General features: G+C 40.6%; 1 protein-coding gene and 1 pseudogene across 1 annotated transcript; one reads left to right on the plus strand and one right to left on the minus strand.

Moving 5' to 3' along the window:
* Window positions 1-9757: 9757 nt before the first annotated feature.
* On the minus strand, window positions 9758-11535 carry LOC132426241 (tripartite motif-containing protein 75-like). The gene is given in 3 exon segments (XM_060013155.1): window positions 9758-10482; window positions 10547-10699; window positions 10702-11535. Coding segments are annotated over 3 exon segments (1341 nt in total). The 3' UTR covers window positions 9758-10128.
* A 6865-nt stretch (window positions 11536-18400) lies between these two features.
* On the plus strand, window positions 18401-26125 carry LOC132426242 (tripartite motif-containing protein 60-like; annotated as a pseudogene).
* Window positions 26126-26914: the final 789 nt, after the last annotated feature.

Consider the following 26914-nt stretch of genomic DNA (forward strand, 5'->3'; position numbering starts at 1 on the left):
TAATAGAGGCACAAGTGGATTTTCCTCTGATATTTACTGTGAGAATTTGGTCAAGATCCTGGAGGTAAATTTCACAGTATTGCGGAGGTCTCCCTAATACTGGGTCCTCTGAGAATTCTAGCTCCCAGAGTTGTCCAATGAGCCTCCAGCAATTCATTAATTACAGTTCAGGTTTTCCCACACCAACACACATTCTCAAAGGGTTTCCAGTTGTAAGTTGTGACTCATTGTATTCATCAGTCTTGGAAAGTGTTGAGAGAGTGATTTCCAGTCTTGGGACAGTGATTTTCCTGTGAGTTCTCTCCTCTTTTATAAATTCAAGGAAAGGTGTTGATTATTCAAATCTGTTCAGCTTTTACTTGTTGTTAGGACAGAGTTAGGACTTCAAAGATTCTTATCTGTGAAACTGAATCGTACTTTTCTTGTTTGTTTGTTTTTCTGAAACATTTGAAGTTAAATCACATATATCATATTTCATTCCTGAATGCTTAAGCAGAAATCTCATAATAATGAGAACATGCTTTTACTTATAATGGCATACCATTATCATAGATAAGAAAATTAAAGCCCATTATTATTATATTATTATTATATCTTGTTTTTCAAGTTTCTCTAATAGTTTCCCAAATAGCTTTTATAGTCCAATAGTCACCCCAAACAGATATTTATTACACCACCACTCCCATCCTTGATCTAATTAAGGTTAAAGCATTGCATTGGGTTGTTATATCTCTGTAGTTTTTTGAATCTAGAGCAATTCTCTTGCCCCTTTTTTCTTTGCAAGAGACATTCAATTTTGGAAAATCCCAGCCCAATTGTGGTGTAGAATATTCTACATTCTACATTTGACTGATTCGTTCCTTATTCTGTCCTTTAACTTGTTTCTGTATCCCCTGTATTTCCTGTCATCTTAGTTCAGACTGCTTTCAGGTAATACCATAAACAGCAGACATTTATTTCTCACATTTCTGGAAATAAGCTGGGAAGTCTAATTTCAGGGTGCTAGCCAGCTTGGTTCCTGGGGAAAGCCCTGGCTTGCAAATGGCCACCTTCTTGCTTGTCCTCACATGGTGGAGAGAGATCATATCTTTCTTGTCTCTTCTTCTCAGGGCATGAATCCCTTTTCTGAGGGTTCTAATCTCAAGAACTAATGACCTCCCAAAGGCTCCACCTTCAAATATCACCACATTGAGGAGTATGGCCTCAATACAAGACTTCTGGGGGGGATACAAACATTCAGTCCATAGCAACTGTAAAATGAAAACCACTTCTAGAGGCTTGATTCAGGGTTAAGCATATTTGCAAAGAATACATAGCAAATGAAACTACGAACTTGTCGAAGGGTTATCTGTATACCTTTTGTACGTATCTATGAATTATGTTGCTGTCTTTGCACATTTTTATTGGGGTTTGATTTTTTTTAATCAATGTAGTCTGAGGCTAGTCTATATTCTGCTACCAAACAAGGGACTTAAATTGATCTCTGAAGTCATTGCTAATAAGACAAGAGATGGACAAAAACGCAACTCGTAATCCCCGTGGAGAGATGTTTTTTCTGGCCCAAATGTTTATCAGTGGGTGAATGAATAACCCGATAGTGTTACATCTAAGCAATGGAATACTACTCAGCAATAAAAAGAATGAACTATTGATTCATACAATATTATTCTGAACAAAAGAAGCCAGGCAAAAGACAGCATATACAGTATGATTTTATTTATATAAAATTCTAAAAAGTGCAAACTAATCTATAGTGACAGGAAGCAGATCAATGGTTGCCTGGTGATAAAATGAGAGGAGGAGCGAAGCAGAAGGAAGAGATTACAAAAAAGTCATGAGGAAGGATTGGGGGATGCTGAAGATGTTTGCTATCTTGATTATGGTGATGGGCAAAGCTTATCAAGCTCTACACTTTAAGTATATGCAAGTCAATGTAACTGAATATAATTATTATTGGGCATTTCTTGGTGTTCAGTTGATGGCTGTCAATGTTTGGATGAATAATAAAATAAATTCATATATAATTCACTAATTATTTTATGTTTTGTACACATTTTTTCTTGCCTTTATTTCAGGAAAAAATATGTTTTTATCGACATTCACAAAATGTGCCTTCTACTGACAGTAATGCCATTTGAACAAGTTTTCTTGAGTGTTTTTTCTCAAAACTGTTTTATTTTAAATTTTAAATTTTAGAAACTGTACTCTGCAAATGCAGTGATACCTGGAATTTCAAAAAAATGCTTCAATCAATATTTAGATTTGGAAATAAACCATGATTTTTGTATATCACATCAAACACTGCAATGGGATTGCAGACCATGAATTAATTTTATCAAAGAAATTATAAAATATTTTAATTTAATGACATAAACCACTCTTACATGTCATGGTTGTCAGCATCTCTTTAAGCAATCCCTAGATCCATATACGATTTAAGTTCTATTTCTTTAAAAAAATGTTCTTCTCTCTAATATAATTGAAATAAACTATTTATATTACAAAAATACAAATTATCTATATTATCAATATTTTAAATAAATTAATTAAACCTGGAAATTTTAATTTTTTGAAAATTTAGTTAATTTTATTAAATGTTCAAATCGGAGTCCTCTTTTTTTTAATCGAGGCATAATTGATATGAAAGTTTATATTAGTTTCAGATGTATAATCTGATATTTGTATATATTGTGAAATGATCACTGCAGTAAGTCTAGTTATCATCATAGTTACATCACAATACAGAGTTATAAAAATTTTTTTTCTTATGATGAGGACTTTTATGATTTATTTTTTCTTATGATGAAGAGTTTTAAGATTTATTTGTATAGCAGGGGATCTATATTCAATATCTTGTAATAGCTTCTAATAAAAAATAATCTAAAATATGTATATATATGCATTTATATATATAAGTGAATAACTGTGCTGTACAACTGAAATTAACACAATAGTGTAAATCAACTATACTTCAATAAAAAAATTTTAACTTAGCAACTTTCAGATATGTAATACAGTATTATTAAGTATAGTCACCACACTGCGTATTAAATCTCCATGACTTCTTTATTTTATGACTGGAAGTTGGTACTCTTTGACCACTTTCACCCATTTCACCCACCATTCACCCCCACACTTTTGGCAGCCACCAATGTTCCAATCGGTTCTCTGAATCTATGAGCTTGTTGTTCTTGTTTTTTCTTTTTAAATTCCACATGTAGGTGAAATCATACACTACTTGTCTTTCTCTGTCTGACTTATTTCAATTAAAATAATACACTCTTAGTCCATCCATGTTGTCACAAATGGCAATATTATATTCTTCTTTATGGCTGAAGAATATCCCATTGTATATATACCACATCTTCTTTATCCATTTATCCATCAGTGAACACTTAGGTTGTTCCCATGTCTTGCTGATTGTAAATACTGCTACAAAAAACATGGGAGTGCATACACATTTACAAGTTAATGTTTTTATTTTCTTAAGATAATACCCTGAAGTGGAATTGCTGGATCATATGGTAGTTCTATTTTTAATTTTTTGGGGAACCTCCATACTCTTTTCCATAGAGGCTGCACCAATTTACATTCCAACCAAAAGTGCACGAGTGTTCCCTTTTGTCCACATCCTCACCAACACTTGTTATTTCTTGTCTTTTTGATAATAACCATTTTGATGGGTGTGACGTGATATCTAACAGTGGCTTTGATTTGCATTTCCCTGATGTTTACTGATGCTCATCATTTTTTCAGGTGTCTGTTGGCCATCTGTATGTCTTCTTTGAAAAAAAATGTCTATTAAGATCTTCTGCTCATGTTTAATTGGATTCTTTGTTTTGTTGTTGTTTTGTGGGGTTTTTGTTTGTTTTCTGTTTTTGCTACTGAATTGTATGAGCTCTCTTTATATTTTGGATGTTAACGCCTTATCAGCTGTATGATTTGCAAATATTTTCTCACATTTAGGATTGCCTTTTTATTTTATTGATGGCTTCCCTTGCTGTGCAGAAGCTTTTTAGTTTGACGTAGTCCCACTTGTTTATTTTTGCTTTTGTTGCCTTTGCTTTTGGTGTCAGATTGAAAATATCATTGCCAGAACCAATATCAAAGAGCTTAACATCTATGTTTTCTTCTAGGATTTTTATGGTTTTACATCTTATAACAAGTCTTTAATCCATTTTGAGGTTTTTGGGTATAGCATAAGGTAGTGCATAGTATAAGATTCATTCTTTTGCATGTAGCTGTCCAATTTTCGATACCATTTATTGAAGAAATTGTCCTTTCTTTATTTCATATTCTTGGCTCCTTTGTCATCAATTAATTATGTATGCCTGGGTTTATTTCTGGCCTCTCTCCTCTGTTCCATTGTTCTATGTGTCTGTTTTTATTCCAATACTTTACTGTTTTGATTACTGAATCCTTGTAATAGAGTTTGAAGTTAGGAAGCATGATGCTTCCAGCTTTCTTCTTTCTTAAAATTTCTTTGGTTATTGGGGATCTTGGGTGGTGCCATTCAAATTTTAGGATTGTTTGTTCTATTTCTATGAAAAATGCCATTGGCAATCAGAGAAGAAAAAGAAATAAAAGGAATCCAAATTTGAAAAGAAGTTAAACTGCCACTGTTTGCAGATGACCTGATACTATAAATAGAAAATCCTAAAGAAGATACCAGAAAACTACTAGAGCTCATCAATGAATTTGGTAAAGTTGCAGGATATGAAATTAATATAGAGAAATCTGTTACATTTTTAGACACTAGCAACGAAAGATCAGAAAAAGAAATTCAAGAAAAAATCCTTTTTTCTATTGCACAAAAAAGGATAAAATGCCTAGGAATAAACCTACCTAACGAGGCAAAAGACCTATGCTCCAAAAACTATAAGATGCTGATGAAAGAAATCAAAGATGACACAAACAGATGGAAAGATATACCATGTTCTTCGACTGGAAGTATCAGTACTGTCAAAATGACTATACAACACAAGACAATCTACAGATTCAATACAATCCATATCAAATTACTAATGGTTCATCAAAATTACCATTTAATAATAATGATAATAATAAAAAAAATAAAGAGGGAGGGAGGAAACTTTGGGAGGTGATGGATATGTTTATGGCATAAATTGTGGTGATGTTTTCATGGATGTATATGTATATGCAAACTCATCAAGTTGTATACATTAAGTATGTACAGCTTTTTGTATATCAATCGTACCTCAAAAGAGCAGTTTTAAAAATTACCATTTAATGTAACCGACAAGGACTTAATCTCCAAAATATACAAACAGCTGATACAACTCAACAACAAAATACCAAACAACCCAATCAAAAAATGGGCAAAAGATCTAAATAGACGTTTCTCCAGAGAAGACATACAGATGGCCAAGAAGCACATGAAAAGCTGCTCAACATCACTAATTATTAGAGAAATGCAAATCAAAACTACAATGAGGTATCACCTCACACCAGTCAGAATGGCTATCATCAAAATGTCTACAAATAATAAATGCTGCAGAGGGTGTGGAGAGAAAGGAACCCTCCTTCACTGTTGGTGGGAATGTAAATTGGTACAGTCACTGTGGAGAACAGTATGGAGGTTCCTAAAAAACTAAAAATAGAACTACCATATGACCCTGCAATCCCACTCTTGGGCATATATCCAGAGAAAAATATGATCTGAAAGGATACATGTACCCCAATATTCACTGAAGCACTGTTTACAATAGCCAAGACCTGGAAGCAGCCTAAATGTCCATTGACAGAGGAATGGATAAAGAAGTTATGGTACATGTACACAATGGAATATTACTCAGCTATTAAAAAGAATGAAATAATGCCATTTGCAACAACATTAATGGACCTAGAGACTGTCATACCGAGTGAAGTAAGTCACACAGATAAAGAAAAATATTATATGATATCACTTATATGTGGAATTTAAAAACTGATACAAATGAACTTATTTACAAAACAGAAATAAACTCACAGACTCAGAGAACAAACTTTTGGTTACCGGGGGGAGGGGGGGCAGAGGGATAGTTAGGGAGTTTGGGATTGACAGAAAAAAAATTGTATATCACTATATTGTACACCTTTAACTTATATAATATGCACATCAACTATACATCAACTAAAAAGTTAAAAAAAAGAAAAGTGTCATTGGTATTTTGGTAGAGATTGTGTTGAATCTGTAGATTGCTTTGGGTAGTATAGACATTTAAAAATATTAACTCTTCTAATCCATGAACATAGAATATATTTCTATTTATTAATATCTTCAATTTCTTTCATTACTGTACATGTCTTTCCCTTCCTTGGTTCAATTTGTTTGTGTTTTTAAATGGGATTTTTTTCTTAATTTATCTTTCGAATAGTTTGTTGTTAGTATATGGAAACATGAAATGTTTGGCTATTGATTCTGTATCTTGCAACTTCACTGAATTTGCTTATTCTCACAGGTTTTGGGTGGAGTGTTTAGAGGTTTCTAAGCCCCCTCTTGACAACATTATAACTCACAATTTCCCAGGACTTCTTTTGTTTAGAGGGTGGAAGTTTAGCTATTTAGAGAAGCATTTGTTTTAAACCTGATTGGTATTAGTCGCATGTGGATATTTCACGTTATAGGTGCTTAGCACTGAGCACCACATTCTGAGAGGAAACCATGAGTGTATTAGTGTGTTTGTGTGTGTGTGTGTGTGTGTGTGTGTGTGTGTGTGTTGTAATCTGCAGCTCCCTTTGAAGCATGAAGACTCTGGCAAGGCATCTTGCTCGGGTATAAATGTGTAATAATATTTGTAGCCCTTTGTTAGTTGTATAAATTGGAAATATCTTTTCTCAAATTTCCCCACACTCTCTTTATACTGCCCTCTAATTAAAAGGAACTCTAAAATTTCATATGGTCAAACTTACATTTTCCTTCATGGCAGGTGCATTTTTGTAGATATTAACTAAAAACAAATTTTAATTGAGAGATCATGAAGATATTCCTCTATTTTAGCTCCCAAATGCCCTATAGTATGTCCATTCATATGTGGCTGGAGTTGACTTATATACACAGAATCAGTTCAATATTCTGGATCCCTTCTCATTAAAAGACTGAAATTTAATTGGGTGGGGGGAATGACATCATTATAACATTCAATCTTCTTAATATTTTATGTGGTAATTCTTGTCATCTATTTTTGTCCTTTTAAAGATTTTCTTTATAATGCTTTACAATCATCTGTGCAGAGACATGCATATTTTTGTGAGATTTCTTCCTAGATATTTGCTGTTTTTTGGTTCTATTACAAATGGCAAGTTTCATTTTCTGATTGATGCTCTTATACAGAAATGCACTTGAATTTTGCATATTGATCTTGTATGTAGCAACCTTGCAAAATTTACATATGTATTAAATTCATTTGTAAATCATTTTGGGTTTTCTATGTAAAAAATCATATTATTTAATAATAGGAAAATTTCTATTTTTTTCTTTCCAATTATTATACTTGTTCCCTCCTTGCCTGTTTGTGCTGCTTATGAATGCCAAAGCATTGTTGAATAGGTGTCGCATTTCCATTCTAAGAGAAAACTATCAGAATTTTATCATTGTTGTAGGGTTTTGGTAGATATCCTTCAACAGATTAAGGAAGTTCACTTCACTGTCTAATTTTCTAAATTTTTTTTTTTTCATCTCATGATTCCATGTATTAACCTGGGAAAGCTGACTTACAAAACACCACAGACTGACTGGTTTAAACAAAACAAATTTATTTTCTTGCACTTCTGGAGGTCCAAGATCAAGGTGTCTGCAGGTTTGTTTTCTACTGAGGCCTCCTTGGCTTGCAGATAACCTCTCTCCGTGCCCTCCCATGGCCTTTTCTCTATGCATGCACATCCCTGGTATCTTTCTCCTTTTGAGGACAGTCATTGAAGTAGGGCCCAACACCGTGTTAAACAGGTGATAGCAAGAATCCTTTTTTGGGGCTTCGCTGTCCCTAGTGGCGCAGTGATTGAGAGTCTGCCTGCCGATGCATGGGGACACGGGTTCGTGCCCCATTCTGGCAGGATCCCACACGCCGCGGAGCAGCTGGGCCCGTGAGCCATGGCCGCTGAGCCTGCGCGTCCGGAGCCTGTGCTCCGCAACGGGAAAGACCACAGCAGTGAGAGGCCCGCGTACCGCAAAAAAAAAAAAAAATAGAATCCTTGTTTGAGGTCCATTGTCAGACAGAACACTAACAGAATTTCATCACTGTGGTGGGTTTTGGTAGATATCAACTAACACATTAAGGCAATGACCTTTTCCTAATTTGCTAAATTTTCCTTTTTTTAAATCACTGACTGGTCATATTAGATTTGTCACCATTTTCATTTAACCTTGATTACCTACTTAAGTGCCCCACCTCTGAATACAGTTTGTGGTGGGACACATTCAGTTCCTAACTATGGATGATGAATTTTATCAAATGATTTTTCTGCCATCTATTGAGATAATCATGAGACTTGTTTTCGTTTAGTCTATTATGTAGTAAAATAAATTGAGTATTCAGTGACGTTTCTTATTGGTCTCTGGCTTTTTAGAATATAACTTTATTGGTTGTAAAGATATGCATGTGTGGTAAACCTTTCAAGAAAAACAAAGGAATTAGTATTATTTTTTTTTTTTTTTTTGCGGTACCCACGTACCTCTCACCGTTGTGGCCTCTCCCGTTGCGGAGCACAGGCTCCAGACGCGCAGGCTCAGCGGCCATGGCTCACGGGCCCAGCCGCTCCGCGGCATGTGGGATCTTCCTGGACCGGGGCACGAACCCGTGTCCCCTGCATCGGCAGGCGGACTCTCAACCACTGCACCACCAGGGAAGTCCCAAAGGAATTATTAATATCAAGATACTGGATGCTTCAAGCTGAGGAAAATGAGGGTGACATAGTGTGTTAGAATCCACGGGGCCTCTGAGCTACCGTGTAATGTTTGATTTCTTCACCTAGGTGTTTTATACATGGGTACTAATTTTACTATTCTCCTTTAAATTGTATCTACATGTTTACTACACAAACTTATATGCCTGCTTTTCATAACAAAACAAAAATAGATGAGTCACACTCAAAGATGAAATAAGCTACTGTGAAAATTAGAAATAGAATAGAAACATGCTTAAATGTTGGAACCAGGAAGAGAAAAGTAGCAGCCAGTTTAACCCTGTTGAGACATGGAAACAAATCTCCCCAAGCACAGGAAGGCGCAGGGACAATCTGCAAGTATTTAGGGGAACTTCCCTGGCAGTCCAGTGGTTAAGACTCGGAGCTTTCACTGCATTGGGTGCAGGTTCTGTCCCTGGCTGGGGAACTATGATCACACATGTCACAGAGGGGGAGGGGTGTTATTAGGCCCCCAAAATAAAAAACCAAGGAAAAGTATAAGACTGATCTTTTTCTATGTCAAATATCTCCCAGGAAGATGTATAAATCATTTCACATAATGTCATAGTTACTGGACAATCTCAAATTTCAAGTAAGAGAGTAATTTAGATGTACTACTGGTAATGAGCAAAACCCAACCCCTGTATAAAGGGCAATAAATCTGCCTGACCTTTGCCCTCGAGGGAGACTGGACAGTATACAAACCTGCCTGTGCTCTGATGGAGATGCCACCTCTATCTTTCAAGGCTGTTTCCCATAAAAACGCCCTGGGAAACACAGTCCTGAGTGGTCGGTCCCTTGCTCCCGACATGTGCAAGACGCCCCCTGAGAACTGTCTCCACACAGGTGTGTTTCCTCTCCCACATGGAACGTGTAAGGTGCTTATGGAACAGGTAAATGTATAGGTATAGGAAATATGCAAGTGTTCACACATTTACTGAAGCTGTGAAATTACAATTTTATACGCTCCAACGTTAGAATTCCAGAAACACTTTACAGTTAAACTCCACGTCCCTGTTAGTTCCCACAACATCTCTACTGCTATGGAAACACCACCACCAACAACAACAAAATAGAAAACAAAATGAGAAAAACTTTCTTCATGACTTTAAGTCAAATAAACATTTAAAAAAAAAATCTCGGTGCCAGATGTAAGGACAGTTGTAAACATTCTACCTACTGTCCATAAATTTCAGGAAGAAAAAGAAGCAAAGTCAAAGATCATCCCTAGTAATCTCTTACTGCGCAGACTGTAAGAGGTTGAGTATAGCATCCGATAGAGAAATAGGGCTTTTAGATCTCAGAAAATTTGTCGGTGAAAGAGTGGATGTGGGACCTGTCCTTCCAACTGTAGAAGGAAATCGCACGCAACTCATAGTCCAGATACACATCGATCCCGCCAGGCTCCTCCTTCAGCTCCAGGGGAAGGGCGTCCCCCGGCCCGCGGGCCTCACAATCCCCTCCGCGCAGCCCCAGAGTCCAGAGGCGTTTCTGTCCCTCCAGGCGCCCAGCGCCGCTCCTGGAGGCGGAGTCTGCGCAGACGCCCACAGCCCACGAGGCCCCGCCCACCCACCCCTCCCACTACCGCCCGCCGCTGGCAAAGCCCACAGAGCCCAGCACCGCAGGCTCCGTGCAGAATCTCTGCGCGCCTTGGGGGAAAAAGCTGCCTGCTCCTCGCAAACGTCACCGATTTTCTATCCTCGGACACGAGCAGGTTGGGATGCGCTGTCTCGGGGTCCAGGGTCACGTCCTCCCGGAACTTCTGAATGATTTTCTGCAGAGCTGAGTGCTGCGGGGGGGCAGGCTGCAGCCTTCCCGCCTCAGCTGGAAGGAGTAGACGTCGGGGCACCTCAGACGCTCGCACCTGCCCAGGACGCCCCCGATGCCACTCAGCAGCCTGGCTCCAGGCAGCACGCTTCTCTCTGTCACCTCGTGCAGGAGGCCCCGCAGCTCGCAGATATGGTCTGAGGAGGCGGTGATGTTGGCGCCCAGCTGCTCCCGGATGTCCTGCTCCTCCTGGACCAGCCTCGACAGGATGGCTTCCTGCTCGCCGTCCACAGCCCGGCTCAGCTGCCGGAACTCCGAGGCCAGCTCCAGCCGCTGGCGCTGCACCAGCTCCCGCAGCTCCAGCAGCTTTCTGTCCTGCGCAGCCACCAGGCTGTGGGCATCTGCCACCCGCCTCTTCAAAGGCTCCACGTAAGCGCTGAGGCGCTGCCGGTGGTCAGCCGCGGCCTCGCCCACCGGCCTCAAGTGGCCCTGGTGCTCAGGGGTCCGTGCGCACAGGGGACACAGCACTTCCACGTGTTCCTCGCAGAAGAGGCTCAGGACCTGGCGGTGCAGCTCGCACAGGCGCGGTTCCTCGCAGCTCCTCCTGTTGCTCCGGCTGCTCTGGAGCAGCCTGGCTACACGGATCATCCTGCCCAGCTGGGTGTTTCTCCTCACCTGCCGCTCCTGGCATGGGTGGTGGCACACGGGGCAGGGGAACCTGTCATCCAGGTGAGCCCAGGACCGCTGGATGCAGAAGCGGCAGGAGTTGTGCCCACACTCAGTGGTGACGGGGTCTCTCAGGCCCTCCAGACAGATGGAACAATTGGCTTCTGCCTGGAGTCCAGCCAGGGCCGCTGCCACAGTCATCGGGGCTGCACTGAGCTGGGTTTCTTAGGAGGCCGGGCTACTGGGTCTCTGCGCTGAGTAGCAGGTGCACCCTCGGGTCTCCCTCCTTCCTGTCCTGGATGTTGCAGGACTCTGGGGTGCAGGCAGGTGTTCAGAGAGGCTTCCTCCACTCCTGCGGCCTATCATAGAGCAGCTGGGCGACTCGCTGCCCTCAGCAGCTCCAGGGTGTGAAGCCAAGCTCAGCAACTGTCTGGGTCAGAAAGCAGACACAGCTCCAAAGTGCCTTTTCCTTCCTGGGGATGAGAAAATAATCCTTCCTGTGAAAAGGCTGCCCTGTGTCTTGAGGGACTCTCACTGCCACGGTGAGGCATCCTCTGATCCTCCCCTCCACCACGACCCACCTACACCCACATGGACCACAGGTTGATGGCACCAGGTCCTGGGACTGTGGAAAGTGTGTGGGCTTGAGGACAAGAGCCCAGGACCTGGATGGGACTCCCCCTCAGTCACCTCCTATCTGGGAACCTGGGGAAAGTTACATAACATCCCATTTCAAAGAGAATCTCGTTAAAGGATAAAAAAACCCAGCTTCAATAATTTCAATCTTGTCAAAAATCTAATTAAAAAAACTGGTACTTTTTGGCTTAAACCACAGATCCTTCTAACAGCACTGAATTCATAATACATCAAAATTTACTTTTCACTTAAGCTTCTCAACTACAGAATATATGAAATTTTTTGCATAAGTGGATGGGATTTGGACTAGATGAAATTTGCTCTGGGCACCCTCCCAAAACTGACTTTTCACTTCAAGCTCAGAATGAGATTGAGATCAGTACGTCAATTTGAGTTGAAACTGAGAAACACACACACATACAAACGTACTCCCTGATGACAGTGGTGAGCTACCAACTAGTGAGGATTTGTGGAGTCAAGATCCTAAGAAGAAGCTGTGGAGCTTTCCCTTTGAAGCATCTGCTGATTCTCAAAGAGGCTGAGAGGCCACCAACTCTCAGGGCTGAGAACTCTTGAGTTCAGGGCACCCACACAGGAAGAGTCCTGCTAGACGCTCCAAACTTCCCACTAGGATCAGCAAAGTGATCCCCAAAGCTGAAAGTGAGCATCCATGGAGGGTATGGGGGGAGGTGGGAGGGGGTGGGGTGTATTGATTTAATCATCTCCAGCCCTGATAGGTTAAAGACAATCTCTGAGTCCAGAGACCCCAGAATGAATTTCAAATGTTAAGATATAACGTCTTGGAGATATGTGGTGTCACTGGATCATTCATACACAGCTGGTGAGAGGTAAGTGGGCACAACCACTTTTGAAAACTATTTTGCATTATTAACTATCGTAGAACATACACTCAGTTATCTTACTCAGGCTGTGTAACCATCCAGACTATGAACCAGGGCTACAAACTCCGTGCACAAAAGTACATACACGAAGGTTCAGTACAACGCTTTTCACAAGTCCAAACTGGAAATAACCGCAAAGTTCCACGGCATTAGAATGGCTAGGTGAATGTGGTCTGTTCATACAATGGGACATTAATCAGCAATGTGTGGACACTAAATACTCTTCACCCCAAAACTGGGGTGAATCTCAAAGATGTAACGTGGTGTGACAAAAAGCCAGGCACAAAAGAATACACACCGTGTGTGCAGGAGAAACGACTTCATGGTGTTAGACCTCAGCATCAGTGCTCATACTGGGGGAGGAGGGATGGGCTAGTGATTGGGAGGAAGGTGAGAAGGGCTCTAGGGGTGCTGGTAACAATCTATTTCTTCATCTGGGTGGTGGTGTAGGGTTACAGGCTTATGCAGTTTTCACTGTGCATGTCTAATAAAAGCAAAAGTGACCATAAAACCATAGACTATAGAAATAAATTATAGAGAAATATGTTCCATCTGTTTGGCCGAGGAAGCAAATTTTTGAAAATCAGAAAACTACATGATTACTTCAAGCATATATTTAGCTTATATCAAGCAATTCAAGCAAACATAATGAAAAATCTGGACATAAAATGGGTAAAGAAGATAAAAAGATGCCAATAATGAAATCAAAGCAGATCATTTTTAATAATCCAGAGATATCAGAGTGAAAAACAAGAGAGATTGTTCTTTGTGCCTTGTCTGATTGGCAAAGATTTATAAAATACTGCAAACAGGGTAGTGGAGCCAGAAAGAGAGGAAGCCTGGTAGGGTGGAGCGAGCAGAGATTCTGAGCCAAGCTGCCTGGGCTGCAATCCTGGCTCTTCCATCTATGGCCCTGTGACCTTTGACAGGTCAGAAGGGATTTATGGAGGAGGGGGAAAATGTGCCTAGCAGCAGGCCTGGCACATGGAAGGTGCTCTATGGTACTCAACTAACAAAACCCCAGACTTTCCATGCTCAGGATGCTGTGATCAAAGAATATGTCTTTCACTGTCACCACTAACACCCTTGCCAAAGTCCCTACATGTTCCTCTGGGTGCCTGCACCAGCCTCTGACCACCCAGCCCACTACCACCCGCTGGGCCCCTCCAGTCTCCTCCCACCCACACCAGGATCTAATCACACCCTCTCCTGCAGGACTGCTGTTCCTGGCGCGAGAACCACGTCCTTCCCTCAGCTCCAGCTTCTCCCAGCACCAAGCTCTCTGCAGCACTCAACCTCCTGCCCTCTTCCTGCAGGTTCAGCCCACTCTGGTCCCAGCACCTTTGTACAAGCAGAGCCCTCACTTGTCTCCTCACTCTCCCAGCTCAGAGCTCACTTGTCCCTTCCTCCTGATCCCGGCTTCCCGACTCCATGAGGGGTCACCTCCCCCAACAAAATGTGCCAGAGCTGTAAGGAAAGGATCAGGAACTCTTTCCACTCTGGCTGTTGTAAATTTACCCAGGTTTTGGAAATCTGCATCCCACACGTGACTGTCAACTCCGTGTTATCCCGCCATGATGGCATCTCCAAATATCACCTCAGTCCCGGACTAAGCTGTTAAATGACTAAAATCCTGGCCAGGTTTCCAGTCTCGCTTAGGAACTGAGTGACTTTGGGCAACTTAACTTGTACTCTCTGTGTGTGCAAGCAGGCAGTGGTGAAGTTGAGGAAGACCGAGTTCATTCAGGGCCCCATAGCTCTAATCCCTCCACTCTCCACCTACACACTGATGATGGATTTAAAAATCAAAGAGGAGCCCGGTGGCCACCTTTGATGTGGTTTCAGACATGACCGTGCATCACTGAGAATTTGATTTTCTGAACTGGTTGCGGCTCAAGGACACCATCAGCCATTTTCACAACAGCATCTGCTGACAGCTCTGGGGCAACTTTGCAGTTTCAACATCCCCGCCGCCGCACCTGCAGCTGTGTAATCATTTGCAGCCCCAGCCAATGCTTCTTTGCTTAGCACCCTTATTTATGTAACCTTGCAGGTTCTTTGCCTTGATAAGCCTCCCCCAGCTTGGACTCAGGGAACACAAGTCAAGTGCTTCATGAATCCAGGTCTCTGGGGCTGCCGTCCTAACAACCCCCAAATAAAAGCCTCTATTTCAATCAGGTCTTGGTTTCTGAAATTTTGGTTAACACCACAAAGTGCCCCTGACTGAGCCATCTTGGAGGGGGATCCCACAGGGGCTTCAAACCAGCCTCTGGGGGCTTTCTCACACACAGATACCAGTCTCTCCATCCTTGGGCCCTGGACAGGGTGGGAACTGGGCATCTGTGCTCTCAGCAAACATTTAGGTGAGTTAGGACAAGGCCCGCTGTGGGACTGGGAACCCTAATAAAGGACAGGTTTTTACATATGCCAAACCCCAGACTGGATTCCCTTGGAGGTGGATCCCTAGGCTGGGCCTGGAGCAGCGGCTCAGGAAGCCCCATGGTCTTGCCTCATCCTTGATCCCCGCTTACCTGAGGGGGCAGTTCTCTCTGGGTTCCTGGGCCAGGTCCTCAGGCTGCTCTCCCAACACATGGCGGGGTCTGGGATGTGACGGGTATATATACACCCCCAGGAGGGTGGAGCTGTTGGGGTCCAGCCCTAAAGGCTGTGGCTCCTCCATAGATGGGAGGGTGGGCCCTGGGCATGGAGGGGTGTGTGGGGCATGTTCAGAGGTGCTGCTTAGAGAAGAGAGAGGAGGGCCAGGCCCTGCCTAGATTAGGTCAGGTGATAAACAGGATCTCCATTGCACCTTTGTGATCCTCCCTTGATCCTCTCAATGCCACTTAATTTCATCTTTGCTGATGATGAACTGAAATCTGAAAAGCTTTGTAAGGTTGTCCATTTACTCCCCGAGGAGGGGAGATGTGATTCAGGGCCCTCTGGCTCCCCCACCCTTCCCGGTTAGGTAGCAAATTGTCAGGGAGGCTGCAAAATTACACATCCCTGAGCAAAATTTGCAGAAGGTAGTGGGGAGGCTGGGGAATATTAGGTAAAAGGAAAGTTACTGATGAGGGCACAACGAAGTACTGCACACTAGGCTTTTCATTGGTTGGCAGAGAATATTTATTATGATTACATCATATGCAGAGTATAAGACTCCCATCAGGCTCAGCTGCACTACATCCCTGAGAAGAGGGCAGGTTATCCTGCCTCCCTTGAAAGCTGTTTCCCCATTTGTAGGTTGGGGACAGAAACAATACTTTACACTTAGAGTATCTCTAGCCTAATAACCAGAAATTCAGTAAATATTTCAAATGAGAATGCATGGAAAGTACATACTACCCATGAAGTACTTCAGTTTTGATTGGCATTATTTTCACTATTTTGATTAATATTTTCTTGTATTATTTTATTTTATGCCAGGAAAATAGATATTTAAAAACACATAAGAGGGCTTCCCTGGTGGCGCAGTGGTTGAGAGTTCGCCTGCCGATGCAGGGGACACGGGTTCATGCCCCGGTCCGGGAAGATTCCACATGCCGCGGAGCAGCTAGGCCCGTGAGCCATGGCCGCTGAGCCTGCGCGTCCCGGAGCCTGTGCTCCGCAACGGGAGAGGCCACAACAGTGAGAGGCCCGCGTACTGCAAAAAAAAAAAAAAACAACAGCAATAACACATAAGAACACTAATGAGGCGATAATCAGCCATCATCCTACCACTTAGATAAATCAAGATTCATGCTCTCAACTGTGTGCTTTCAGAAGTTTGTATATATCCACATCTTTATTTTTTTATATGACAGGTGATAAATGGCAGTATATTTTACATACAGTTTCATAATCTGCTTCCCTCTACTTAACATTATATAAAATGGTGTCCTTCACAATCATAAAATTGTTTCTCTAATAGGAAATACAATTTTTTAAAAAGGGAGTGTATATTGTTTAAAATATGTAGAGGATAAAAAAGGAAGTCCACCAATGCCCCCAAATAATCTCTGTTAATGCATTAATTTAAACCTTTTTTTTTTTTTGCTGCATATACTGTACACTCACAACATAAATACTAGTGTATTTACACATTGTCACGTGAGCATCGAGTAGCACCTAAGTGTTCTTAGTGTTGGGGAAACTGAAGCAAACAAAACCAAGTCCTTGCTCGCCTAGAGCAGCACAGATGAAAAACAAAAACATAAATCTCCTGCACATATGCATGGGACAAAACTGTTTTAACATATTTTTTTAATATCTGACCCAATAAAGTGTCAGGTGATGACAGCTGATAAAAAGAAAAATCAGAATGAAAATTGGTCCAACCACCTTGAAAACCAGTTTGGTTCTTTCTACTTAAGCTGAGTATGCACCTACACAACCCTTCAGCTCAGCAATTCCACTCCTGTTATTTATGTTTAGAAATGTGTCCATTTGTGCAAGGAAGCACATAGCAACACAATTCCCAATAGGGGAAATCTGGAAACAACCCAAGGGCTTTCAGCAACAGAATGAACTAATGAACAGCAGTACAGGCATGCAATGGACTACTATTCACCAAGAAAAGGGATCTGAAAAACAGAAAAATAAGGATGAATTCCCCACCTGTCATATTGAGCTGAAGAGTCCAGAAATACAATAACATACTGTGTATGGCTCCCCTCATATGAAGATCAAAACCAGGCCAAACCAGTGCATGGTTTAGCAGCAGGTGGCGGTTATCTTTGGGGAGGGGAGTGGAGGCAGTGATGGAGAGTGGCCAGGAGGGGAAAGGGAGCAGGTACTGTTTAAATGGTAGGCTTTGTAGGTGGTTACAGGGCTGTGTTTGCTTTGTAATCATTCTCAGGTGATGCAAAACGATGGATGTGTGTGTCTTTATGTATGTACGGTCTACACCCATAAATGTTTACTTAAAAATAGAAACTGTTTCTATTCTGTCTCCATAGGTGAGCCAGGGAATCTGCATTTGCAGCAAGCATTTTGGTGACCCCCAGCCAAGGGAAACGGTGATAACAGGGATGTGCAGTAAGAGGAAACTGAGTTCAGACCCTGGTCACTCACTGGCTGTGTGACCACAGACGTGCATCATGGTGGGGTCTCAAGTAGCCTTCCTTCCAGCCCCACCTCCAAACTGCACAATGTCCCCTGTCCTCTGCCCTGTCCCAGTGACCCTAGGTGTGGCCAGTGTGGAGTGGACTCTGGAACAAGACTCTGGGTTTGAGTTTGGGCTCTGCCAGTTATCAGCTGTAAGCTTGGGAGCACGGGTGAGCTCACCCCCCTGTGCCTCGATTTCATGCTCTGTGAAGTGAGTTGGTGGTAGAACCTACCTCCTCGGATACTTGAGACTCAAACAAGAAGTGAGAAGACAGAAAGTGCTGTGTCAGTGACTCTTGTCATGAGGACGATTATAATTGCACCTGAAGCAGGTAAATGTCAGTCTATGCTATGAATCTCAGATCTGAAGAGCGTGGTTCCTGTGAGAGTGGATCTGACACTGGCTCTGCCACTTACCAGCTGTGCTCCTACAGTGCACCAGGCCCATGTTCACACGGTTGTGCTCAGGCCAGGAGTGTGAACAGCAGTTTGCCTTACTGGTGGCTGTAATGGTTTCCAACTCTGGTGAGAGAAAGAGCTCTCTCATGATGGAGTGGCTCAGGACACTCCTTGTCATCCCCTCTGTAGTCAGGATGGAGGGGCGACTGGATCTGATCCTAGCTTGTGCATTTTTAAATAAATTTGTCTATGGAAGTCTCACATACATCAAAAAAGTTGTAGAATTCATTAGCGTACAGCTTGATGTATTGTCACAAAGAGAATGCAGGTCTGAAATAAGAAGCCAGGTATTAAAAAACAGGCGTTGCCAACAATCTCCCCTCACAAGCCCCCAGTCTAGGGTCAGGATACTTATCCTAATAACAGTAAAGGAGATGAGTTTTTAAAGCAGAGGTGTAATGAGATCAATTTTTTTTTGAAAAGTGCATTCCAGAGAACAGAATGATGACAGGGACTGAAGAGGACCCAGCAAATGGGCCATTTAGGATAATAGAGAAGTGGCCCTGGTGAGAGCTGCTGCCACCCTGATTTGGGAGAGAGAAATGGAGTTGAGGAAAAGTGGTGTGGGCCATTGGGTGTGGAGATATTATTCACTGAAATAGGTAATCCCGTGATTACCTACCTCCTAACAGGCTAGGAGGGGTAATTAATTCAATGTAAGACAGAGTGAAGTGTTGGCAATTGGGGAAGAGGCATCTAGAAATGGCCAAATGACATTTGGACACAAGACTTTCAGGTAGATCCACCTGAACTACACCTAGAGATTGAGGAACCTTTAGGACACAGCTGGAAACTGTGGCCTCCCCAGTGAGGGGGAGCACATAGAAAGTGTTTGTAGATCAGTTTTAAATTTCAGCATGTGTCAGAATCACTCAGAGATATTACTGACACATGCATAACTCAAAAATGTGGGTTTGGTCCCAGACTACTCCAAGAACAGGACTATCACAAAATAGTGAGTCATGCAAGTGTTTTGGTTTCCCAATGTGTATCAAAAGTGTGTTTACACTGTACTGTAGTCTATCATGTATGCAATAGCATTTTGTCTAAAAAACAATGTAATGCCTTAATTAAAAAAATTTTTATTGCCATGCTAACAACCATCATATGAACCTTCAGTGGGTGATAGTAGTAACTTCAAAGATCACTCATCACAGATCACCATTCAAATATAATAATGATGAAAAACTGACATATTGTGAGAATTACCAAAATGTGGCACAGAGACATGAAGTGAGCAAACGCTGCTGGAAAGATGGCACCAATAGCCCTGCTCAATGCAGGGTACCACCATCCCTCCATTTGTAAATAAGTCACAGCGTGATGAAAGGAGGAAGGCCTGTACACAGACTGCTGAGCCACCCCTGCATGTTCCGACACAGTAGATCCCAGGTGGGACCCAGGAAGCTGCATTTTTAACCATCTCCCAGGTGATGCTGATGACGTTGGTCTGGGAACCACACATTCAGAACAACTAGAGGGCGCTGCGAAGGGACCACATACAGCCTTCTGGATTCTCTAGGTACCTCGTTTGTCACTTCTTCCAGTTACTAGATTTTTACCAAAGAAATGAATCAATAGTACATGTTTTTCAAAAATAAACAAAAGAGACCTAATGGAACTTAAAAGCTTTTGCAAAACAAAGGGAACTACAAACAAGATGAAAAGACAACCCTCAGAATGGGAAAAAAATATTTGCAAATAAATCAACAGACAAAAGTTTAATCTCCAAAATATATAAACAGCTCATGCAGCTCAATAGTAAAAAACAAACAACTCAATCAAAAAATGGGCAGAAGACCTAAATAGACATTTCTCCAAAGAAGACATACAGATGGCCAAGAAGCACATGAAAATCTGCTCAACATCACTAATCATTAGAGAAATGCAAATCAAAACTACAATGAGGTATCACCTCACACCAGTTAGAATGGGCATCATCAGAAAATCTACAAACAACAAATGCTGGAGAGGGTGTGGAGAAAAGGGAACCCTCTTGCACTGTTGGTGGAAATGTAAATTGATACAGCCACTATGGGGAACAGTATGAAGGTTCCCTAAAAAACTAAAAATAGAATTACCATATGACCCAGCAATCCCACTACTGGGCATATACCCAGAGAAAACCATAATCCAAAAAGACCCATACACCCAAGTGTTCACTGAAGCACTATTTACAGTAGCCAGGTCATGGAAGCAACCTAAATGCCCATCGACAGATGAATGGATAAAGAAGATGTGATACATATATACAATGGAATATTACTCAGCCATAAAAAGGAACGAAATTGGGTCATTTGTAGAGACGTGGATGAATCTAGTGACTGTCATACAGAGTGAAGTAAGTCAGAAAGAGAAAAACAAATATCATATATTAAGGCATATATGTGGAATCTAGAAAAATGGTACAGGTGAAGCGGTCTGCAGGGCAGAAATTGAGACACAGATGTAGAGAACAAACGTATGGACAACAAAGGGGGAAAGCAGCGGGGGGTGGGGGTGGGGGTGGGGGTGTGATGAATTGGGAGATTGGGATTGACATGTATACACTGATGTGTATAAAATGTATGACTAATAAGAACCTGCTGTATAAAAAAAAATTAAATAAAATTCAAAAAAATTCAAAAAAAAGAAAAGCAAGATGAGGAAAAGTGTGAATAATACAACCCTGTTTCTATAAAACTAACAACAATAAAAATATTTCATATACATGTAAAAGAAAAATCCGTTGGATTTGGCAATTGGTGGATTAACAACGTCATTCTGAAAGTGGTCTTGATAGAGCCAGATGAAGGTGACGTGTCCATGAAGGAAAGTGGCTATTAATCAATGTGATATTGACTATAGATATCAACATTATGATTTTTTTTAAGTATAAAAAATAGTACATGTTTTTGACAAAATTCAATTAACAATCAAGTTAAGAAGAAAAACAGGAATTTCATTTGAGCCAAACTGAGGATTATAACCTGGGTTCTAAAATTTAATATTTTGAAATAATGATAGATTCAAGGAACTTTTAAAGATAGTACAGAGGGGTCCCATGGACCCACTGTCTACGTTCCCATGTTTCTTAACAATATTATATGAAAACCAAGAATTTGATATTGGTCAAATGAGTACGTATAGTTCTGTGACACTTATCACATGCAGATTCATGTGGCCACCACCAAATAGAGAACTATTCCATCCCTATGAAGTCTTATAGTCACAGCCATCACACTCCCACATCATACCAAAACCATGACACCTGCTTTTGGTAAAGTAGTATTTCAGAGTAACATTCAAAGTTCATGACCCCTCATCTATAAGTATTTCATTATGTATTTCCTAAGAATAGAATACTTTCTTATGTAGCTAACATGTAATTTTAGAATTCAAGATGGTTAACTATGATATTACTCTTGTCCAATAAATAGTGCGTATTCAAAATTTCCCTTTTGTCCCATACTATCCACTTTACAGCAGTTTTCCTGCCTATCTAGAATCAAAGCTTAAGATCATGAATTTCTCTTAGTTGTTTCTTTAGTCTCTTTTAACGTAGAACACTCCCCCATAATTTCTTTTTCAGTGTCATTCTTGTTTATGCAGTGTTTAAGATCATTGAATGTTCCATGGTTTCAATTTTGGTGATTATTTCCCTGTGATTAAATTTGGGTAATGGTGTGGGGGGCAGAACTGTTCCATATGTGCTGTTTTTCTTCCCATCACAGGCCATCAATTTATCCATTCATTGGTCAGGAGGTGTTCTCTAGTCTCTACATTGTAAAGCACTTATTTTGTCTCTCTATAAATGAACTATAATTCTCAGAGTGATATTTTGAGATTGTGTGAATATATTATTTCCCATGAAATTTTACCTTACAGTATTTGCAGTCATTGATGATTCTTGCCTGAAATAATTATTATATTGTGATTGCCAGTCTAGGAAATTTTGAAATTAAAAGCTTTTCTCCCCAGTGGAGAGATTACTTGCTTGAACCTGGGGTTAGTTACTTGTAGAAGAAAGTCATTACTGTTAAATCTGGGTGGGCTAATTTGTGATAGAGCTACAAGCAGTGAATCTCCCTTGCCCTTCAAGTTGAGGTAGGTACAGGGGACTGAACATGACTTCGGTGGCTGTCTTCAGTATGGTGGTCCAGTGAAACATAAAACTGTTCAATCTGCTATCGCTAGGGGAGGATATCCACTTCTCACTGGGTCTTGAGCTTGAGCAGGCCTTGCCAGAGGGAGCATTCTTATCCACCACTTCTGTTCTCAACTCAGTGGAGTTCGTGACAGCCTTGGTACAGCCACAAGAGGTGTCTAGCTACCCCCATCTATGTGGATAACTGGAAAGATCCAGTAACCATCAACTGTGGGCACAACTTCTGTCACTCATGCATCAACATGGCTTGGAAGGACCTAGGTGATACCTTCCCCAGCTCAGTCATTTGACTGAAATTGCTAATTTACTCCAGATCAGAAGGAGCACGTGGAAGGGGCAGAAAGAGAGTTCTGTGTGTGAGAAGCACAATCAGTTTCTGACCCTTTTTAGGGAAGGACCTAGAGGTTTTATGTACACAGTGCAGTTTCTTCATTCAACAATGGAAACACTACATTTGCCCCATTAAGAAAGCTGCCTCTCATCACAAGAAAATTCTACAGTGTACCATTGAGCCCTTGAAGAGTGATATGGAACAAGTTGAAAAAATGATAACTCTGCAAGCCAGCCAATCAGTTGAACAGAGGAAGTAGGTTAAATATAGGAGGGAAGAAATAAATTCTGAATGTGAGCAAATTTAGACTGTTTCTACAGAATCAGCAAGAGGATATTCCCAAGCAGATGAAGAGATGGACATTTTAACAAAACTCTATGAAAACTTTGTAACATTTACAGATCATGCTTCCACATTGAAACATCTGCTGAGGGAGGTAGCGGGTAAGTGTGTGCAGTCAGAACTGGAATTACTGAGACAGGTTAAGAGTATCGAGTGCAAGTATCAAATCCTGAAATGCCCTGAGCATTTTCATTCCAATTAAACAAGTATGGATTTAACCTTCCTCTACAATATTCTGGCATTGATAGAATTACCAAGCCGTTTCTAGTAGATGTGATTTTAGACCTTGAAACAGCACATCCTCAACTTATTGTCTCTGAGGATGGAAAAATTGTGCAATATGGAAAGAGAGAGCCAAACTTTTTATTACCCAAGTAGATTTTATCTCTGTCCTGCTGTCCCATGTTGTAATAGACTTCATTCTCGCAGACATTACTGCGAGATAGAAGTGGGAAACAAGACTGTGCCGAGATTATTTTCCTAGAAACTGGCGAAATCACCAGTAGTTGAGGGTCGATTCTAGGCAGATGGGTGGTATGTTTAGAGAACTTATGTTGTGTCAAATCCTAAGAGAAACCATCCTGTCCATGGTAGAACACAGTAAGACTGGTATTTTTCTGAACTATGAGTTGGGTGAGGTTTCCTTCTACAATTAGAATGATAGATTTGTTCCCTATACCTTTTTTTTTAATCTTTATTGGAGTATAATTGCTTTCCAATGGTGTGTTAGTTTCTGCTGTATAACAAAGTGAATCAGCTATATGTAAACATATATCCCCATATCTCCTCCCTCTTGCGTCTCCCTCCCACCCTCCCTATCCCACCCCTCTAGGTGGTCACAAAGCACCAAACTGATCTCCCTGTGCTATGCGGCTGCTTCCCACTAGCTATCTATTTTACATTTGGCAGTGTATATATGTCCATGCCACTCTCTCACTTCGTCCCAGCTTACCCTTCCCCCTCCCTGTGTCCTCAAGTCCATTCTCTATGTCTGCGTCTTTATTCCTGTCCTGCCCCTAGGTTCTTCAGAACAGTTTTTCCCCTTTTTTTTTAGATTCCATATATATGTGTTAGCATATGCTATTTCTTTTTCTCTTTCTGACGTACTTCACTCTGTATGACAGACTCTAGGTCCATCCACCTCACTACAAATAACTCAATTTCATTTCTTTTTATGGCTGAGTAATATTCCACTATATATATGGGCCACAACTTCTTTATCCATTCATCTGTCAATGAACACTTAGGGTGCTTCCATTTCGTGGCTATTGTAAATAGTGCTGCAATGAACATTGTGGTACATGACACTTTTTGAATTATGGTTGAAAAAGTACTTTAAATATCAATGGACTAAAAGGTCTGATCAAAAGACATACAGTGGCAGATTGGAAAATAAAACAAGAATCTACAACATGCTGTCTATAAGAGACTTACTTTAAGGCAAAAGACACACATATTTTGGAAGTGAGGGGATGGAAAAAATATTTCATCCAAATGGAAATTACAAGAAAGTAGTGGTATCAATACACATGCCAGACAAAAGAGACTTTAAAACAAAAGCCAGAAATAAAGATGAAGTAGGACTCTATATAATGGTAAAAGAGTCAATACCTTAAGAGGCTATCAAACTCTTTAACATATATGCACCCTGTATAGGAGCACCTAAATACATAAAACAAACACTAACAGACAGAGAAGGAGAAATTGACAGGAATATGGTAAGAGTCAGAGATTTTAACAGTCCAATGACATCAATGGACACATCTTCCAGGCAGAAAATCAATATGGCAACAGAAATCCTAAATGACACAATAAGACAGCTAGACTTAATTCATACATACAGGATGCCACATCCAAAAAAAACCCAGAATACACAATATTTCAAATGCATATGGAACATTCCCTAGGATAGACCACAGTCTAGGACACAAAACAAGCCTTAACAAATTTAAGAGGGTAGAAATTATTTCAAGCATCTTTTCTGACCTCAATGGCATGAAATTAGAAATCAACCACAGAAAGAGAAATGAGAAAAAAATGAATACATGGGGACTAAACAACAGGCAACTAAAAAGCTATTGGGTCAACTATGAAATCAAATAGAAAATTAAAAAATACCTTGAGTCAAACAGCAATGGAAACATAACCATATAAATGCTATGGGAAGCAGCAAAATCAGTTCTAAGCAGGAAGTCTATAGCCATACAGAACTTCCTCAAAAAACAAGAAGCACTCCACATGAACAACCTAACCTACCACCTGTAAGAATTAGAGAAAGGACAAACAAAACTGAAAGCCAGAAAAAGGAAGGAAATAATAAAGATGAGAGATGAAATAAATAAAATAGAGATTAATAAAAACAATATAGAAAATTAATAAAACCAAGAGCTGTTTTTTTGGAAAGATAAACACAATTGACAAACCTCTGGCTAGGTTCACCAAGAAGAAAAGAGACAGGACCCATTAAACAAAATAAGCAACGAAAGAGAAGAAATAACAACGGATATTGCAGAAATAAAAAATACCATAAGAAAATATTATGAACAGTTATATGCCAATAAAATGGACAACCTAGAAGAAATCGACCAGTTTTTAGAAAATACAGCATGGCAAAATGAATCAAGAAGAAACAGATAATTTGAACAGACAGATCACTAGAAATAAAATAAAATTTATAGGAAAAAGAAACTCCCTGCAAACAAAAGTCCAGGACCAGATGGCTTCACTGGGGAAATGTATCAAGTCTACAAAGAAGAATTTATACCGATCCTTCGCAAACTCTGCAAAAATACTGAAAAGGAGGCAACACTCTCAAAGACATTCTATGAAGCCACCAGCACCCTGATACCAAAAGGAGACAAAGATACCCCCCAAAAATACAATTATAGGTGAATATCTTAGATGAATACAGATGCCAGAATTCTCAACAAAATATTAGCAAACCAAATCCAAGAGCACATAAAAAAGATTATACCAGCAAGCCCACCCCTGGGCATATATTAGGAGAAAACCATAATTTGAAAAGATACATGCACCCCAATGTTCATTACAGCACTGTTTACAATAACCAGGACATGGAAGCAACCTAAATGTCCATCAACAGAGGAATGGATAAAGAGGATGTGGTACATATATACAATGGAATATTACTCAGCCATAAAAAAGAACAAAATAAAGCCATTTGCAGCAACATGGATTGACCTAAAGATTGACATGATGAGAGAAAGACAAATATCAAATGATATTTTTTTTGCTTTTTGTGCATATTCCACTTATATGTGGAATCTTAAAAAAGTGTACAAATGAACTTATCTACAAAACAGAAGTAGAGATACAGATATAGAAAACAAACTTATGGTTTCCAGGGGCTAAGGGGGGAGGGATAAATTGGGAGAATGGGATTGACATATACATGCTACCGTATATAAAATAGATAACTAGTAAAGACCTACTGTATAGCACAGGGAACTCTACTCAATGCTTTGTAATGGCCTATATGGGAAAAGAATCTAGGAAATAGTGGGTGTGTGTGTATGTATAACTGATTCACTTTGCTGTATACCTGAAACTAATACAGCACTGTAAATCAACTATAATCCAATAAAAATTTTAAAAAAGAAAGATCATTCAAGATGACCAAGTAGAATTCATCCTAAGTTCACAAGGATGGTTTAACATACA

The sequence above is a fragment of the Delphinus delphis genome, chromosome 5 (assembly GCF_949987515.2).
Source record: "Delphinus delphis chromosome 5, mDelDel1.2, whole genome shotgun sequence".
NCBI lineage: Eukaryota > Metazoa > Chordata > Mammalia > Artiodactyla > Delphinidae > Delphinus > Delphinus delphis.